The sequence below is a fragment of the Excalfactoria chinensis genome, chromosome 3 (genome assembly GCF_039878825.1).
Source record: "Excalfactoria chinensis isolate bCotChi1 chromosome 3, bCotChi1.hap2, whole genome shotgun sequence".
NCBI lineage: Eukaryota > Metazoa > Chordata > Aves > Galliformes > Phasianidae > Excalfactoria > Excalfactoria chinensis.
In genome coordinates, this window is record NC_092827.1 from 42612001 (window position 1) to 42628437 (window position 16437).

At 44.5% G+C, this 16437-nt stretch overlaps 1 protein-coding gene across 3 annotated transcripts in view; it reads right to left on the reverse strand.

Moving 5' to 3' along the window:
* Window positions 1-5959: 5959 nt before the first annotated feature.
* The window catches only part of FYN (FYN proto-oncogene, Src family tyrosine kinase), a 130359-nt gene continuing 119881 nt past the window's right edge, over window positions 5960-16437 (reverse strand). For 2 of the 3 annotated variants that reach the window (XM_072331617.1, XM_072331616.1), the window contains one exon: window positions 6140-7655. In XM_072331617.1, coding sequence (XP_072187718.1) covers window positions 7447-7655 — 209 coding nt within the window. In that variant the 3' untranslated portion in view covers window positions 6140-7446. Of the gene's footprint in view, window positions 7656-16437 lie in introns of all 3 variants that reach the window. The other variant, XM_072331618.1, reaches the window with a different exon arrangement.

Consider the following 16437-nt stretch of genomic DNA (forward strand, 5'->3'; position numbering starts at 1 on the left):
CAGCTCTTCATCCTTCAGGCGGCTGCTGGCTTCATGCTTGACCGGCTGGCCTGCACACGTCTAAATCACGTTCCCTGAGGTCAGGCAGTGCTCCTTGCTCCTGCACCCATCCCGGGGCACAGGGATCCCCCTTATGGAGATACACCACCCTCCAGCCCTGCTCATGGCTGCGAGGTTCAGCCATGGCCCATACATTTATTTCCTCTTCTTAGATTTCTATGGGAACATTCAGATGGCTGGGAGCAACACCAGGCTGAATGCTAAGCACTGTTAAATAGACAGTGGTGCTCCCCAGGTCTTACCTTCTTCCCAGAGACATCAGGAGCTCAGCCCAGCCCTCTGTCCCACCCTCTGCTCTCCTTTCCTCCCTCCTCCGCTTAGGACACTCAGCTTTCCTTTTGGGTCATCCAAAAGTATGCTTCTGGGCTGAAGCCAGAAAACATTCAGTTAACAGCGTCATCCCACAGATGCGTGTCAGTGCTCCTGCTTTAACACAACCAGGAATGTGCATCCTTTACTGCCCTCAGAACTGGGCCGTGGAGGGGAGTACTGCCTGAGCAGGGCTCAAGGCCTGTGAAGGAATGACCCAGCCCTGAGTCACACCAAACCTGGCTTCCCGTCAGCCAGAGCAAAGCTGAGGTCCACCTGAACACTCTCCCACAGAACTGTAGAAGCAATTAACTAACTCCTTTTGGATTAGGAAATGGAGAAAACTTGACTAGATTTATCCCAGATTTTCCAGAGCCTGTCCTACTCCCCAACCCCAGGCCATCCTAATGGTGTTCTGAAGGCTGTTTTATAGACCTGAAGTCTGCCTACTGTCTTTACAGAGTGCTGGATCAAACCCGAAACACTTTAAAGTTAGTCTCTCGTCTGTGCAGTATTTAAGAGTAGGATGCGCTGTGTCATATCGCACCCATCGCAGAAGCTACAGATTAATATTCAAGTGCAGGTTGGGTTGTTTTCATTGGCAAAATGACGCTGAGCCATTTTTTATCAAAAGCTGTTGCTCGTCCTTCAGGATTAACATTGCTTTTTTTGATCAGGAAGACAATGCCAACGGCTGGTGCTGCTTCCTGCGGCTTCTACGGCATTTACATACACATAGAATTAACTTCATCATCGATGCTTTTGTTCCCAAATGATTCACTGCTTGGAGTAAAGCACTGCACATTGCTCAGCTTTTCGCATTAGTGATGTGAGTTAATCTGGAGACATCGGAAGGAGCATTTCATTCCACCTGCCTTGGTTGGCCAGATCCACTGCAAAGGGGTTTGCTTCCATTTCCTGCTGTGTAGTGTTGTGCACATGCCTGCACAAATATTTTCCACTTCTTTTTTTTAGGCTTTTGCTTTGTCATCTTTTAGTCTCGCCCTGGAAAGACACCTGAAAGGGGAGAAAAGAAAGTACCTTCTCCACGTCAGCTTATGCGCTGCTTCTAATTAAACCTTGCATAATGACAAAAACCCTCCTGCCATTTGTTAAGATTTTCCCCACAGCACTCTGTATCCCCTTAATTAAGAGCGGGAGCTAAGTAATACCTATTTTATTCCCCGTTGCTTCCAATTAGGCATCCATTGATCATTACCCACTCGACATTTGACAATTAACAGAGCTCCCACTCTCTGCAAGACCAGAGGACGTACTTCTTCAGCAACACACGCCCAGAGTCATGCACGGGGAGCTGTGGGGTGAGCAATGGAGTTAGAGGCAGGAGGGTATGGCCACCCAAGTGGAACAGAAGACGTGTGCCATATGCAAATGTTCAGGATGCAAGTGTGTGTTTGATACATGGGATGTATGTGAGGTCATGTACAAAGCTCACTGGAGGCCTGGCTGCACGTGGGAGGCATGGGAATCGAGGGCAAACTTTAGTTCTCAGATGATCAAACGTACCTCAGCCTCTGCCTTTAGAATACAAATCAATTCCCAATGTGGCTTTTTACTTTTTTTTTTAGTAGACCAGGAGTTAGCACCTGCTCCTGACTCCTGGGTTGTCAGTGCAGATGGAGCTGAGCCCTGCGTCACAGTGGCTCCCATGGAGGGCTTCACCTGATTGTGCCCAGGCCATGGCCAATGGCAAGGAGTGCAGATGCCGTGTGAGCCAAAAGGGCACGACCACATCCATTTTCCAGCAGGAGGGAGCCTCCCTAGACAACTTCTGAGGGAAATCCTGGGGTGTGACGAGGCTGGAAGGCAGCCCAGAGCATTGCGGGTGTGAATACTGAGTCAGCAGTGCCAGAGTTTTGGGCAGGCTCTCAGCATGAGAGTGAACCCCAGAGTAAGCAGATAAAGCTACAGCATGGTCAGAAACCTTCTCTGCCTTTTATTTATTTATTTGTTTGTTTGTTTTTTTCCTTGAAAGAAAATCCACCTGCTCCAGCCTCAGGGATTGGTGTGAAGATGGGACCACCAGCAGCCCCACACATTTCACAGTGCTCTGATTGCAGGGGCTCAGCAACAAATGCTGATTCACAAAAAGGCGGTCCAGAGCACTCAGTGAGCTGCAGCCTGGCCAGGGAGGAAGGAGGAGAATCTCATATCTGTGCTCTTTGCCCTTGTAGCCATTTATGGAGCTTAATGATGAGTTATTCCCAGCAATGAGCACAACAATCAGGCTCCCATCTGCCTCAGGTAGGCAGGCATAATGCCTTCCCTTCAGACACAGACACGCAGGTCCTGGGGCATTTTGTCCACTATCTTACGTATATGCTATTCACTCTCCCTTCATCACAGAAGATGTTTACATTGCGTAAAAGCATCTGCAGCCTGAGCTCACTGCTCTGCTGTCATCTGATGGCCCACAGTGGAAAGCAGATGCTACCAGCACAGTCGGTGCTGGGTCCTCTGGCTCTCCCCATACGTCACACAGAACGCTGTGCATCCCAGCAGGGCACTCCTCTCCCTCCTCTGCAGGCCCCACGTTGCAGCCGTGCCCTTGGGAGAAAGGTTTTCCCTCCCTGACTCATGAATCAGCTGCACAGTCTCTGTGCCTCTGCAGGCCCCAAAGACTGCAGGGCTGTGCTCACCACCCCTCTCCTGGCCTGGGCAAGGAGTGGGAGCCAGCAAAGAGGAAGAAAGAAGGCCTACAAGAGAAGCTCTTTTGTTATTAACACCATTCTGTCCTCCATTCCACTCATGCCCTGGTTTACAAATGCATTTTTGTTAAGTGTGCTGCTACAGGGGGAGAATGCAAGGAGATGGATTGATGTTTGTGTAGGTATGGATGTTGCGTGTGGATTGCATTTTGATACACACGCACAAGAACATTGGCTGTATTAAACATTAACAGAAAACATCTCACAGACAGAACTGAAGCTGGCACTTCCCTCCTCATGTTCAGACCCCATCTCAGCACCCCGGTTTCAGCTATCAGAGCTATGCTGTAAGTCAACGGCCCTGGGAAGCAGAGCTTTATGTTCCGTGTGGGCGGCAGCTTGGCCAGGGGCCCTTTTTCCTTTTCTGCTGATAGAATGTTGATTCTCTTTTGGTCTGTGCAAAAAAATCCAAACTTAAAGTGTCTCCTTCTTCAGTGAAGGTGGCAGGGAACGCTGCCCTGACGCACAGAAGCCCCTTCAGTGCGTGAGTCACAGGAAATTATAATCACCGCTTACCGAGATTGCAGAACACAATGAGACTGCCGAGCTGCAAACAGACTTCAATTACTCTTGAAAGACAGGCAGACCCTCAAACTGACATGATTTGAGAAAATAAATATGTTTTTGTCTGCACTGCTGGTGGTAATTTCCCATTAGACAGGAAAAGCCGCTTTTGATGGATGAATATTCTCTCGCATTAGAAGAGGAGCTACTGTATATACACTAATAGCTCTCGCATATTGGGTTCAGCCCCACATGAGGCCCTCAGACCCTCAGGGTGCAATATGGTAGCTATCATTAGCGTGCTGCATTCTTTATTTGAGCATCTGAGAAATGGGCAGTCCTTATCCAAATAAATCTGACCAACTTCCCACTCACCTCCAAGTTCTGTGGCAAGGTCAAATACACGCAGTGCTCTGCCCTCGTGGTGCGCAGTGAGTTCTTCCCAGGACAGAGACTTCATGAGGAACGCTCACACTGCAGACAGATTTTCCATATGGGATTATTTTGGTAATGTTAGCAGTTCATCAGTTTTCCACTTTGTATTTACTTTGTATTAATTTCCTACAGTGGTAATTAAACTGAAGTCAGAGCATCACATAGAACTAAGCTGAATACCATTTACAGAAGCCTAAGAAAATCGTGTCGGTGCCTTTGACAAACTTTGGATCTTTCGTAGGATCCACCAAGTCTCACATTATTTCCTTCCCACAGAAATATGCTATCAGGCATCAACTGTCCCCTTTGTGGCAATGTAGCATCTCTGCCTGTCGTTTCTTAATGGGACTGGCACAGGATGAATCCGCCCACAGGAAGGGGTCACCCCCAGAGTCCTCCCAGCTGTTGGTGGGTCATCTCTTTGTGTTGGTTTGGAGTCAGGTGGGCTGCCACAGGGAGCTTTTGGCCAACCGTCTTCACCTAGCTGCGATTTATTTAGCCTTACATTAAACACAACTATTGGAGAAAAGAGGATATTTTCTACTTCTACAGGCACCGCACAGCTATGTGTGGTGTATACACAGCGGCTAAGGAAAACGTCTTATTAATTTACAGCAAAAATGCTAACAACCTTGTTTAAATTTTACTAATGTCTTTTATTTGAGAGATTAAAAAACCCAAACAACAAAACTCCCAACATTAAGAAAAAGAAGGAGAAGAGCTACCGATGAGAAATGGTCTGGATCTGCCCCCCGGCAGGAGCAGCAGCCTGCACATGGCTGCGGGCAGGCACTCACAGGCTGAATGTGACACGAGGAACCGCAAACCCGAGAATCAGAAATAAAGGCCATAAAATCCCAACGACTCCCCATCTCAGTCTTATTTCCAATGAGAAACACGGGCAAAATCCCAAATGTTTTAGCCTCATCCCATCTGCTATAGAGCTTGGAAGAATGACCGTGCTTTGCCACCCTCATCTGGGTACGTGATGTTTTGGCTTTGTCAGCCAGCCGAGCTGCTGCAGAGAGCTTAGCGCAGTGGGGTGATGCTTTAAGGCAGGGGCTAGCTGTGGGAAAAAGGACCACAACTCACCTTGTAAGTATTAAGAGGAGACTGATTTTTAAAAGTCCAACAAGAATCGTGGCCTCTTCGGTGTTCCACAGCTACAGGTACAGAAACACTGAATATAGCCATGTACATAACGTCACTTGTAGACTCTACATGTAAAAGGTTAACCGATTTATCATGGAAACCTGGTAACAGGCAACACTGCTGTGTAAATTTGTGCTCGGAGAAAGGCTGAGTGCAGAACTCTCTTTGCAAGAGGATTTGCAGTCACTGCTTTGTATAGGAAATATTAAAACAATGATGAGAACGTTTTCTCCAAACCTTAATTCATCATCATGTAACGTTTCAGGAACAGATAAAAGTTCCCTTTAGAAAACGTGTGGCTATTCAGACTGTGGACTCACAACCTAATTATTAAATAATTAAAAAAAAAACAACAAACAATTCAACCCTCATGAAGTCTGACTTGGCTGCAATATTTGAAAGCAACGACAACAATGCAAGGCATAGGTTTCTTTTTCCTGCAACACTTGTATTCACATTAAAAGCAAAGGAACTACTGAAGAAGAATCTCTTCCGCAAAACAGAGGAGAGGCCAGCTGTGCACTCAGCCACCTTCCTTACAGTTGAACTCTAGTTGCTTGCAAACCCACTGGCTTCTGAGTTCTGAAAACGATGCCCCATAGGTCCGCACGCTCCTACCAAATACGAAGCCCCATAGAGCTCGGATGCCCCTTCTTGAAACCTTCTTATCTCCTCTCCACCGTTATCTCCACAATTTAAACAAAAGAACAACTATCCAAATGTCAAATGCTCTTTGTTTCATTTTTTTTTTGATTTTTTTTCTTTGTTTTAATTACTAAATTAAGAAAGTTAAACAGTTTTAAAATGTAAACTTGCAAATAAACCATAACAAAATGTAATTAAGACTTTAAAATTCGCAACTCAGTATTAAAAACTCAATAGAAATAGAAAGGATTTTTTTTTGTTGTTATTTTTTTGTTGCCTTTTTTTTTTCTTTTTTCTTTTTTTTTGGTTAAACGTAAGTAATTCAAGGCTGGTACAGACAACCGAAAAGGTAATACTTTGTTCTGTGCATCTCCCATGAAATGTAAAGAAGTGCATAGTAATTCCACTGGAGAACTTGCAGACACAGAGAAAGTACTTTCATTAGCAGTACAGGACACTGAACACTTATCTTACAATGGAAAAAAGATGTTACACGTAAAACAGAAGAATCCTAGTCGCGTGACCAACGGTTTAGCATCGGACATGGCTAAAATGCTATGATTTTAAGACCATCTGGATGTGGTTACACGGTTTAATAAATCTTTTTGAAACGTTCCGGTACACACGTTCTGATACAAGAAGTCCTCGCAGTTTCCATTTTCCAGTTCCAAGGGTGATGCTGTAGTTCTCTCGCTTTAAATACGCTCGCTTTCGTTTCAAGAACAAACCATCGCACACTTGTTCAACGTGGGAAACATTACTGTAAATACAGCACATGGTTCCTGAAAGAGCAAAGTTACAACCATCTACAGGTACATCATCAGAAACAAACAAAAAAAAAAAAGTGCAATCCAATTTAAAAAAATCATGCTTGGCAAAAGCCAAAAATTAGACCACTGGCCTCCACGATCCCGCCAGTGTTTTCATGTCTGCAGTAAAATCCTCACTTGTCTGGGTACTGTTGCAGCGGGATTCATTCCGTTCAAAACGAGCTTCCTCTGCAACAGCGCCCATATACGGTATGTACACGTATGTATATATATTATATATATCTTATATATATAAAAAAGCAAAAAAACAAACACTTGTCCTGATTTTTTTTTGTTTTTTTGTTTTTTGTTTTTTTTTTTGTTAAAACGTGAGAAAAAAAAAAAAAGAAAGAAAGAAAAAAAGAAAAAAAAGAAAAGTTTTAGACAAAGAGGCCACTTCTGGAAAATAATACTTTTAGTCGGATCAGGAGAAGACCGGTTAAAATCACATAGGTTTTGCGTTTTAAAAAAAGGAAAGCACTAGGATCAGTTATTGGCACCGAGTTACTATTTACAATGAACAGAGTTTACATAACATCGATATAATGCAGTTTAGGAGTCTCTGATTAAGAAAAGAAACAAGTGTTTTTCTCCTTTTCATCCAGGAACATTCAGATTATTAGGACGAGTGGTCATAGGCGAGGGCTGCGCGAGTTCCCAGCTCCAGCCCCTCTGTGCCCAGCGGTGCTGGGAGATGCTGCTGCACTCCTGGAAGCCGATCACGGAGCTGGACGCTGAAGGGCAGGTGGGGCAGGGCTGAGGGACACCTGGCAATTGGCGACAGTGTGTGGAGAAACAGGGAGTTACAGGTTGTCACCGGGCTGGTACTGGGGTTCTGTTGCAGTGAAGTAGTCTTCGAGAAAACCCTGCAAATATTCAAAAGTTGGACGCTCCTCTGGGTCTTTTTTCCAGCAGTGGATCATGAGCTCGTGCAAGGAGATGGGACAGTCCTGAGGACACGGCATCCGATAACCGCGTTCTACTTGCTCCAAGACTTCACGGTTATTCATGCCTGGGAAGGGAAGGACAGACGACTGAATCATGGGAAAATTAACTCAGGTATAACCATATCTACAATACATGCAGTGTTCCCAACCACAATCATTTCTTTTGGTTAAGAGGAAAAATAAAACCCCAGACCACTCTGATGTCTGGTTTCAGCTCTTCATCTCCTGCAAGGCTACCCGGACTTTTTGCTTTTTCAGTAGAGAGCTACAGCGTTCAGTGATGACTAAAATGCTGCTCCCACAGTAACCCTCTTGGCTTACTCAGAACAGGTAGGATTTGGCACTTTCCTAACCCAGCAACAGTGGCCACGTTACACGAAATGTTAAAGAAAATGGTTGCATTATAACAAACACCATTCTGAATTCTAAAAACTAGGATTAATTTTTAGAACACCCTGAGTGTAGGCCTTTCTTTAAGGACTTCGTGAGGTTGTGCTGCAGAAGCTTCAAGAGGACAAGCTCTGCTGCTTGAGGCTGCTGGGCACGTCCAGCAGCATTACTTTCACATCAAGTCCAAAGCTCACTCTGCTAATGGTCTGTGCTGGACAGTATTGCTTCTGCCACACTGTATTGTTCCATCCCGGTCCAGAAGAGGACAAAGTTGTTCAGAAGACAACTCTGTGGTCAAACAAAACAGCCCCATGGAAGAACTGTAGGTCTCTCTCCAATAAGCAAATAAATTATTCTACCATCATGTTTTCTATTTAAGAGGTAACCCAGGCTATGTAACCTCTTCAACTCATGATTTCTCTGCTGTCTGTACATTTACTCACATTACAATTCACCATACAAGTGCTTTGTGACATATCTTAATTGTAGTCAGCCTTAGCTTTGTTTTTAAATATCTCTTCCAGTTACTCCTTTGGCTTTTTTATGGTACCAAAGGTAAGACTGACACCACAGGCACGCAGTCATATTACAGGGAAAACATGCATTTTGACTGCATGCCTTATGCTCCCTTGTTGGCAACTCCTGCCCCAGTCCTCTGCTGAAAAGCAACAGCTGACTTCATTGCCCTGACTAAATGGATCCTGCCAACCAGCCCTGCAGGAAAACCAGGAGGGACACTGAAGTTCCTATATGACCAAATTTAGAAACACATACACTCATATAACTCTTTGTGCTAGCTGATTCAACCCCTGCATCCAAGACCCCATCATCGCACCTTGTTCTTTCAGGGTGCTTTCTTGAAGATCATTCTGGCCTCACGTTCAGGACTCAGAGGATCTCTTCTTTTCACTCCATGCATTTGCCAGAAATAATTCAACAACCTTCTTCAGTACAGACTCATTTGCCTACCCTACACCTTGACCGGTGAGAGCAGTATCCTTACTCTGAGTGGCATTTAGGCTGGCAACTCAGCAGTATCCTTGGATCTGGGCTTTACTCTGCGTCCTCATCTTCTAGCTGTGTTTAATTCTAAAAGACGCTTTGAAATGAGCATCTGTAAGATAGAGCATTTCCTGACCACCCACATCTAGATTCTCATCTCATGTTACGATTACAAAATACCATTTCCTCTTATCTTGACAGGGCAATTTCCTCCTGCTGATAATCCATTTGCAATGTCTCTGTAATGATCATTTTTCCCAGCCTCTGGCTGTAACTGTCCCTTCCATGCTCTTGCCTTTTGCTTCTTCTTGCCCACCATGTCAAATACAGTGGCTTGTTTTCACTTTCAGAGCCTCTCACAGGCAGCCCCATGAGTGTCTCATTTGGTCAAGCCCTGGTTGCTTTCCAGTTCTGGTTAGGCCACTGCATCACCTTAGCTTTCCAAACAAGCACTGACAGGCTGTTTCGTACTGCTACTGCACACGGAGGAACCTCCCAGAAAACTGCCTCATCCACCTACAAACCTCACTTTACTGTCTCCTTCAGCAATGATGATTGCAAAAGGAAGAGTAAGATTACTGGCTCATAGTATTCCCTATCCTGCAAACAACGTTAGCACTGGCTTCTTGTGTTAGACTTATCACCTGCATTCACTTACTATATTCGTGGTGCTACGTGTAACATGGTCTGTAGCTTACAGAGTCCTCTGCAGACATTGGATGGTGTTCTCCTGTATTATCAAGTCCAAACTGCTGCTCACAACAAACCAGGAAAGCTTGCCACGCACAGAGCAAACTTTTGGATGTTCCTTGTTGTTGGCAGCTCTGCTCACGGCAGGAGGTTGGAACTGGATGATCTTTGAGGTGCCTCCCAACCCAAGCCGTTCCGTGATCATATGATCTAACTAGAACATCTTCAAACATATTCTGCTTTTTCATTAAATGGCAAAAGAACGCTGGTGGTCTTTGAGTCATCACCAACCCAAAGGACGCATCAGCTCAAACCTGGCCTTGCTGTTTGTGAGATGCTGTAAGAAAATTGGGCATTTTGCTCACATTGCCTACCAAAACCAGCACTGTTTTTACGTACGAACTACTTCATATTTTGAGCTAAGAGCTTAGTCCAAGCACTGCACCTCCCTTAAATACAAAAGGCTATGAAAATTAGTGTTACCAAGTAACTTATCCACTGTATATACCTAAACCCCAAATAAACCGAATTCTTTGTTTTTCTTTTGGCAGTACTCCTATAAGTACAGCACGGATGGAAGCAACATCAGCAGGAAAGCTCCTTCCCAACTGATTTATTATTCTAAGATATCAAATGTTTGGTACTTTATCCAGTGTATTACTCAGTGCTGCAGGCACACTCTGAAACTTGATAACGAAATACACGCTGGAAGAAAAACCCTGAGGAAGGGGTGGAGGGGAGTGAAAACACAAACAGCTCTTCACTTCCCTTTTCTTTTAAAAAAGATTGGAAAGAAAGGGACATTGTTGCCTGGAGCCACAGTCATTGGCGTCCTTGGAAAGACAATGAAGCCAGGTTTTGCTCATCGTGGTATTATCCAGGAAAACGCCCTTCTCTTCCTTTCTTCTGTCCCCTCCCTCCCAGTAAAACCCAGATATGAAACTAAATGAAGCAATCTTCGCGTTCCCTGTTGGAATTCACATGTCCAGCAAGGGCTGCAGAATCCTTCTGCCAAAAAAACCCCGTTGGCTTTGACATGTGCTACTAATTTAAACAAGGAGTTTCAAATGCTTTTTCTTTTTTTTCCCAAAATCTTGCTTGCATTATTAGTCAGATTTAGACAAACAGCAGTGTTTTAGGTGGGCTTTTTACTGCTTAAAAGGCCTGTTTATATTTACAACCCTATTATCTGGATTCGCTTATCTCACCCTGCAAGTTTTAGTGTTTCTGTTTTGATAGCAGGAGCCTGTTGTATCTGCACTTCTAACACCACAGAGAGAATATTTGAACAGCCTGTACAACTCTTCTCTCCTAATGAATACCCGAGAGTTTCAACTCTTTTCGTTAATAATAGATGAAATTCTGATTGCAATAGGCTTCTAGATGCCTTAAAGTTTATTTAAAAAACACCTTGTGTCTTTGGAATAAAATACTCAGCGATGTTCTTCTACTGACTCCAGCTATTTTACCTCCTTGAAAATCAGTCTGTGCTCATAATGTCCCTAGAACTTGCATTTGGGCCAGAAAGGAAGCATCCCATTTCCAAAAGATGGGTTTTCTGTAAGTTACTTAGACCTTGAGAAAATGAAAAATGAAATAACCTCCCACCATCCAGTTTTATTATTGAAACTTCCAATAGCTGTTGGACGCTGCGGGATATGGCCACTTTAAAGCTCAATACAATAAAAATCTACAGTCCATACAGACTGGGGGTAGAAATGCAATGCAGCATGAATCCTCCTAGAAAAGCTGCAATAGTAAGAGTTACAGCGATATAAAAGGGAATGTAAAATTTCCAGTTGTGGCTAAAAAAAACTTAGAACTTGGTTGGATGGAACACAGCAAATAACAGACTTAGGCAATGCTGCTGTTGCAGAAGGCAGGAAACAAGATTACTGGAACTAAGGAGCATCCCCACACACCCAAATTTTATCTTACATAGATCTCTTTGGGCAACATTTAGTCCACTGATAACAGAGATGATTTTAAGCCACCTTCTTCTTGTTTTCTTCTTGAGATGTTTTTTTTCTTCTTGAGATGTTTTGATTGAATTCTCAATCTTCTTGATTGAGAATTACACTTCTTCAACACCCACTGTATTTCAGTCCAATGAACAAACTCATACAGATACAAATGCTTAACGCTGGGTTCTTAAAACAACAACTTAGCTGCTGTCCATTCCCTGATAAGCAGCATTTCAGATTCTCCAAATCCAAAGCTGTGCCTCTACTCATATTCACAGGTTCCTCAGTCTTGGAAGTGTTTGCACATCTCTAGTACAGTTGAGAAGGTAAAACTGTGCCATCCTCCATAGGGGCTGGATTACATCAATGCTCTCAGAGAGCAAGGTAATACAGAGCCAGGTTAATCTGCAGGTTTTATTTAATTTGATGTAGAAGCAGAATTCTTGAATTCTGTGAGCAGACCCAAAGAAAAGCTAGGTGAAAGGAGAAGGATAGCGTGTGGGACTCAGAAAGGGGCACCATTCCTTACCCACAAATGATAGGGTACTGAAGGAAATGGGAAAGCTGCTCCCTAAGGAAAACAACTGTTGAAGCATAATGCTGTTTGTCTTTTTACAGATTAATATGAACTCAGTCATTACTGGGCAAAAATAGTAGCAATTTTTAAACATCTGGAATTCATGGAATCATAGAATCATTTAGGCTGGAAAAGACCACTGAGAACCCCTAGTCCAGCTATTAACCCAACATCATCACACCCACTAACCCGTGTCCCTAAGTGCCACATCCATCCTTTCCTTGAGAACCTCCAGGAATGGCGACTCCACCACTTCCTTGGGCAGCAGCGTTAAAAATCAAGGCCTGAAATTCCCCAAATACTTCTCACATTCAAAACACCCACAAAGCAAGGCTATCAACATCTTGTTTTTTTTTCTTTAGTCCTTATCTTAAATAAGGTATTATTTGCTTGCAATAAGAGTTGCAACCTTGAGCTGTAGCATTTGTGAGCTGAGTTTTCCTGCTTACAAAGAAACACACCAAAACACACCAAAGCTTATCTGTGTGATGTGCTGAGTACACACCTCCCCCAAGTCCTTATCTACCACTTATGACGATGGTACCCATCACACTGGGTCAGTGACCCAGTGACCCTTCTGGCCCCAACCTCCTGCAGTGACGAAGAGGCTGAACACAGCTCCCCGTGGCCTGCGGCCCACCTTGGAGTCCAAACTCAAAGACCAGCTGGCTGGAGGCAGCAATGTGTATACTATCATGGTTGCTGTCACACCGGACATAAAACCTTTTAGTGTGACAAGCGCAGCAAAAAACCAGAAGGGAAGAGTTCAAAGGTGCTTGTAAAGTGCAGCTGAGGATTCTGTCTGTGCAAAAGGGAACATTAAATAAAAATAAAACCAAATTCTGACTACTGCTAGAGAAATGCAGCCTCCTACTCTTAAACTCCATTAAAAACATACTAAGATCCAAGAGGAATCTATGGAAAGAGAAAGAAATGGAATGAAAAAGGTTTACTAAGCAGATTACTTTTTTAAACTTGTCTCCTCCTCTGCACATATCCAGCTTTTATTTCCCTGCTATGATAGTGAAAACAGAACCTCAACACCCAGAATGACTGCGATAGTTGCTGATTTCAATCTGCTCTCTTGTAAAAAGAATGAGAAAGCACTGTTATCACAGCAGTCCATTATCATTATGTCCACTGTCAGAGAAACAGGCCTGGTTGAAGGACGGAGATGAGGAAAAGTCAGTCTTGCCTGTGGGAGCTCTAAGATCTGGGAGCAATGTTGGATCATGAACTCCAGCCTGATCTTCACCTCTGCCAGTACAATCTTTATCATTCCCGTGTCCTCCCTCTGCTCTGGTCTCTCTTTCCAAAAGGAGGTCATTCATCTGGCTGAAATCTGGTGGACAATGAATGCCAAGTCCTGCTCCACTCACTAGTCTTGAAAACTCCTCCTAGAAACTGCCTGCCTTTTCCCTGCGTTCTCCTTCCTACACAAGCTTAAAACAATGCCTGATTCTTCAAGGCATGAGGTACCGTGCCCTGGAGGCGCAGTTGCCATCACAGAGCTAGGGTGCATGAATTACAAAATATCCTGAGTGGGAAGGGACTGACAAGATCCTTCACATCCAGCTCCTGGCTCCACACAGGACCACCCAAAATTCAAGCACTGTGTCTGAGGGTGTTGTCCAAATGCAGCCTGAATTCTGGCAGCTTGGGGCCGTGACCACCCTCTGGTGAAGATCCTCTTCCTCATCTCCAGCCTGACCCTCTCCTGACACAGCTCCATGCTGCTCCCTCAGACCCTACTGCTGGTCACAACAGGGCTCAGTCCTGCCTCTTGGAGTGGTTGGACCCCATATCTTCCTTTTTATGCAAACCGTGATGTGAAGGCAGGAAAAACCTTAGGTAAAGCTGATGGGCACCAGAATGGTTAAGGCCTGGCTGAGCAGAGGCAGAAGCCATGGCAAGGGGATAAGAGTGTAGAGCTCAGGCAAGGTATAACCTAGGAAGTACATGACCTGTGGGTGAAAAAATGTCTTACGGTGAGGGTAGTGAGGTACTGGAACAGGTTGTTTGGAGATGTGGTTGATGCTACATCCCTGAAGACTTTCAAGGTGAGCTGGATCAGAGCAACCTGATCTAGCTGTGGTATCCTTGTTCATTGCAGGGGAATTGGACTAGATGGCTCTCAGAGGTACCTTCCAACTCTGAGGATTCTGTGATTCTATGAATTTCCAGCTCTATGCCATGTAACTCACAAAAGGTTTTTTTTAGCTACTTGATGCCATTCTAGCATGTCTGGGAGAGAATGAACCAGAAAGGATTTTCAGCACGTGAGAGCTTTATGCGGTGTGGGACGAAGAGGCAGGACAGTTCTGGAAGAGGAGAAACACTGCTAGTTGTCTTTGAAGTGTTCAGACTGCCATGTAATAAAACTGCCCACATTTTTGGGATGCAGACCAGGCCTGAGATTTCTGTCATGGATCCGACAAGAAGTCATATATTGCGAGCACTTAAATGCACATCCAGTGGCCTCCTTCTCCCACAGGGAGAAAAAGGAACACATGGGAAATGTATATACCCTCTGCTGACCTGGCTAACACAGTGTTGAATTATGAACCTGTGAGCTAACACAGGGCTTAGGCAGTTACTTTTGCCTACAATAGTATTATTTCCTGTCTGTGTGCATCTATGCTCATGCATGTGATAAAAGACAAGTCACTGTGCATTGCTGCCCCTTATATGTAGAACTCAGAAAAAAAACCTTAACAAGCCTTAACTCTGCCCTGGCTGGCAAGAGCCCCTCTACACCCATTCTGCTAGTACTGACCAGATGCATCCTCTTCCTGCATCCATCCAGGATCTCTGCTCACCCTATAGAGGCAACACCATATCAGCTAAGTTTTACACTTCTTCTTTCTATCTTCAACCTTTGCACAATCAATGACTGCTCATTTAACCCTCAGTAACCCCCTGAAAATCACCGTTCCTCATGCCACTGCTGATAATCCACATAGCAGGAAGACCTTTGTCCCAGACACTGACACAAACACTCCATGCAGAGGCAACACCCTGTGTTCTTCAATCACACAGGGAAACGTGGGGCAGACAGATTCATCCACCCCACAGAAACACATAACCTCTCTTTCTGCTCCTTCATTCTGTTGGCACAGACAGAGTTTTGCTAAGCTGCTCTCTGCCAGTCATAGTAAAATTCACTGCTGATCACGAGAAGCCTTCCAGTTCCCATATTTCCTTCCCAATTATCAGCTGCTGGCTGCTGGGAGCTAGTAAAGCTGAAAACCTCTGGGAGTTCAAATTTGCTGAGCTCAGCTTTCTGAAGTGGCATGAGATACGAAAGGATAAATTGAACTCCAACTGGATGCTTTTCCTGCTGTATTTGATGTATGGGCCTGACTGCTTGACCGTGGCTAGACTGGCAAACCGGAACTGCTCTAGGACACTTTCCACTAAATCAGCTGTAATGCACACAGCCAAGGTTTCCTAAGGAGAAACTGAAAAGCAAAAATGCAGCTAGATGCTCCACTATTAGTATCTGTGGTGATAAGTAATGTGCTGCTTTCTCCTCACCACCTTCCTCTTGCACCTGAATGTCCGCAGTGTTCAGAGGAGGCAGCAGAAGGTAAAGCTCTTTCTGCACAGGCAGATCCAATCACCCTGGCTACAAATCTTAATCCACGGGATACTTGGCAGCCTTTCAACAAAGAGTCACGAGGCCTCCGGTTCCCCCATGCAGCGAACCTGGCCCCTCTCCGACCCTGCTGTGGGCTCTGGCCTGCACATTACACACTTCTTCTTTCCTTCCCAACCATGTCCAACACAAGGATTAAAATTTAAGAGTAAGTATAAAGGAGATTTGGTAATACCAGATATTCAGACAGTCACCAGACCTTGTGCAGAACCAGACTGACAGAACAAATACAGTAATGCTATTCTGGGAGTGTGTTGGTATTTTGACAGGAATGCAAATGTGGACAATGATTTTCTCTGGTATGCAGATGATTTTTGTAACCTTGCTTTCCTTATTTTGCTAGAAAGTAAACTAACTGAAAACAATTAAACGCATAGAAATGAGCACACTGCATTTCCTCTTGTTCATGACCAGCATTCATTGGCTTTCGGACAGGACCACTTCCTTCCAAGCATACACAGAACTTCTTATTGATAACCATCCTCCTCTGAGCCCGATGGCAATAAGCACATATTCCAGTTTAAGCACACTGCTCATTCCCGCTTTCCCCCCAGTGATGCAGGGCT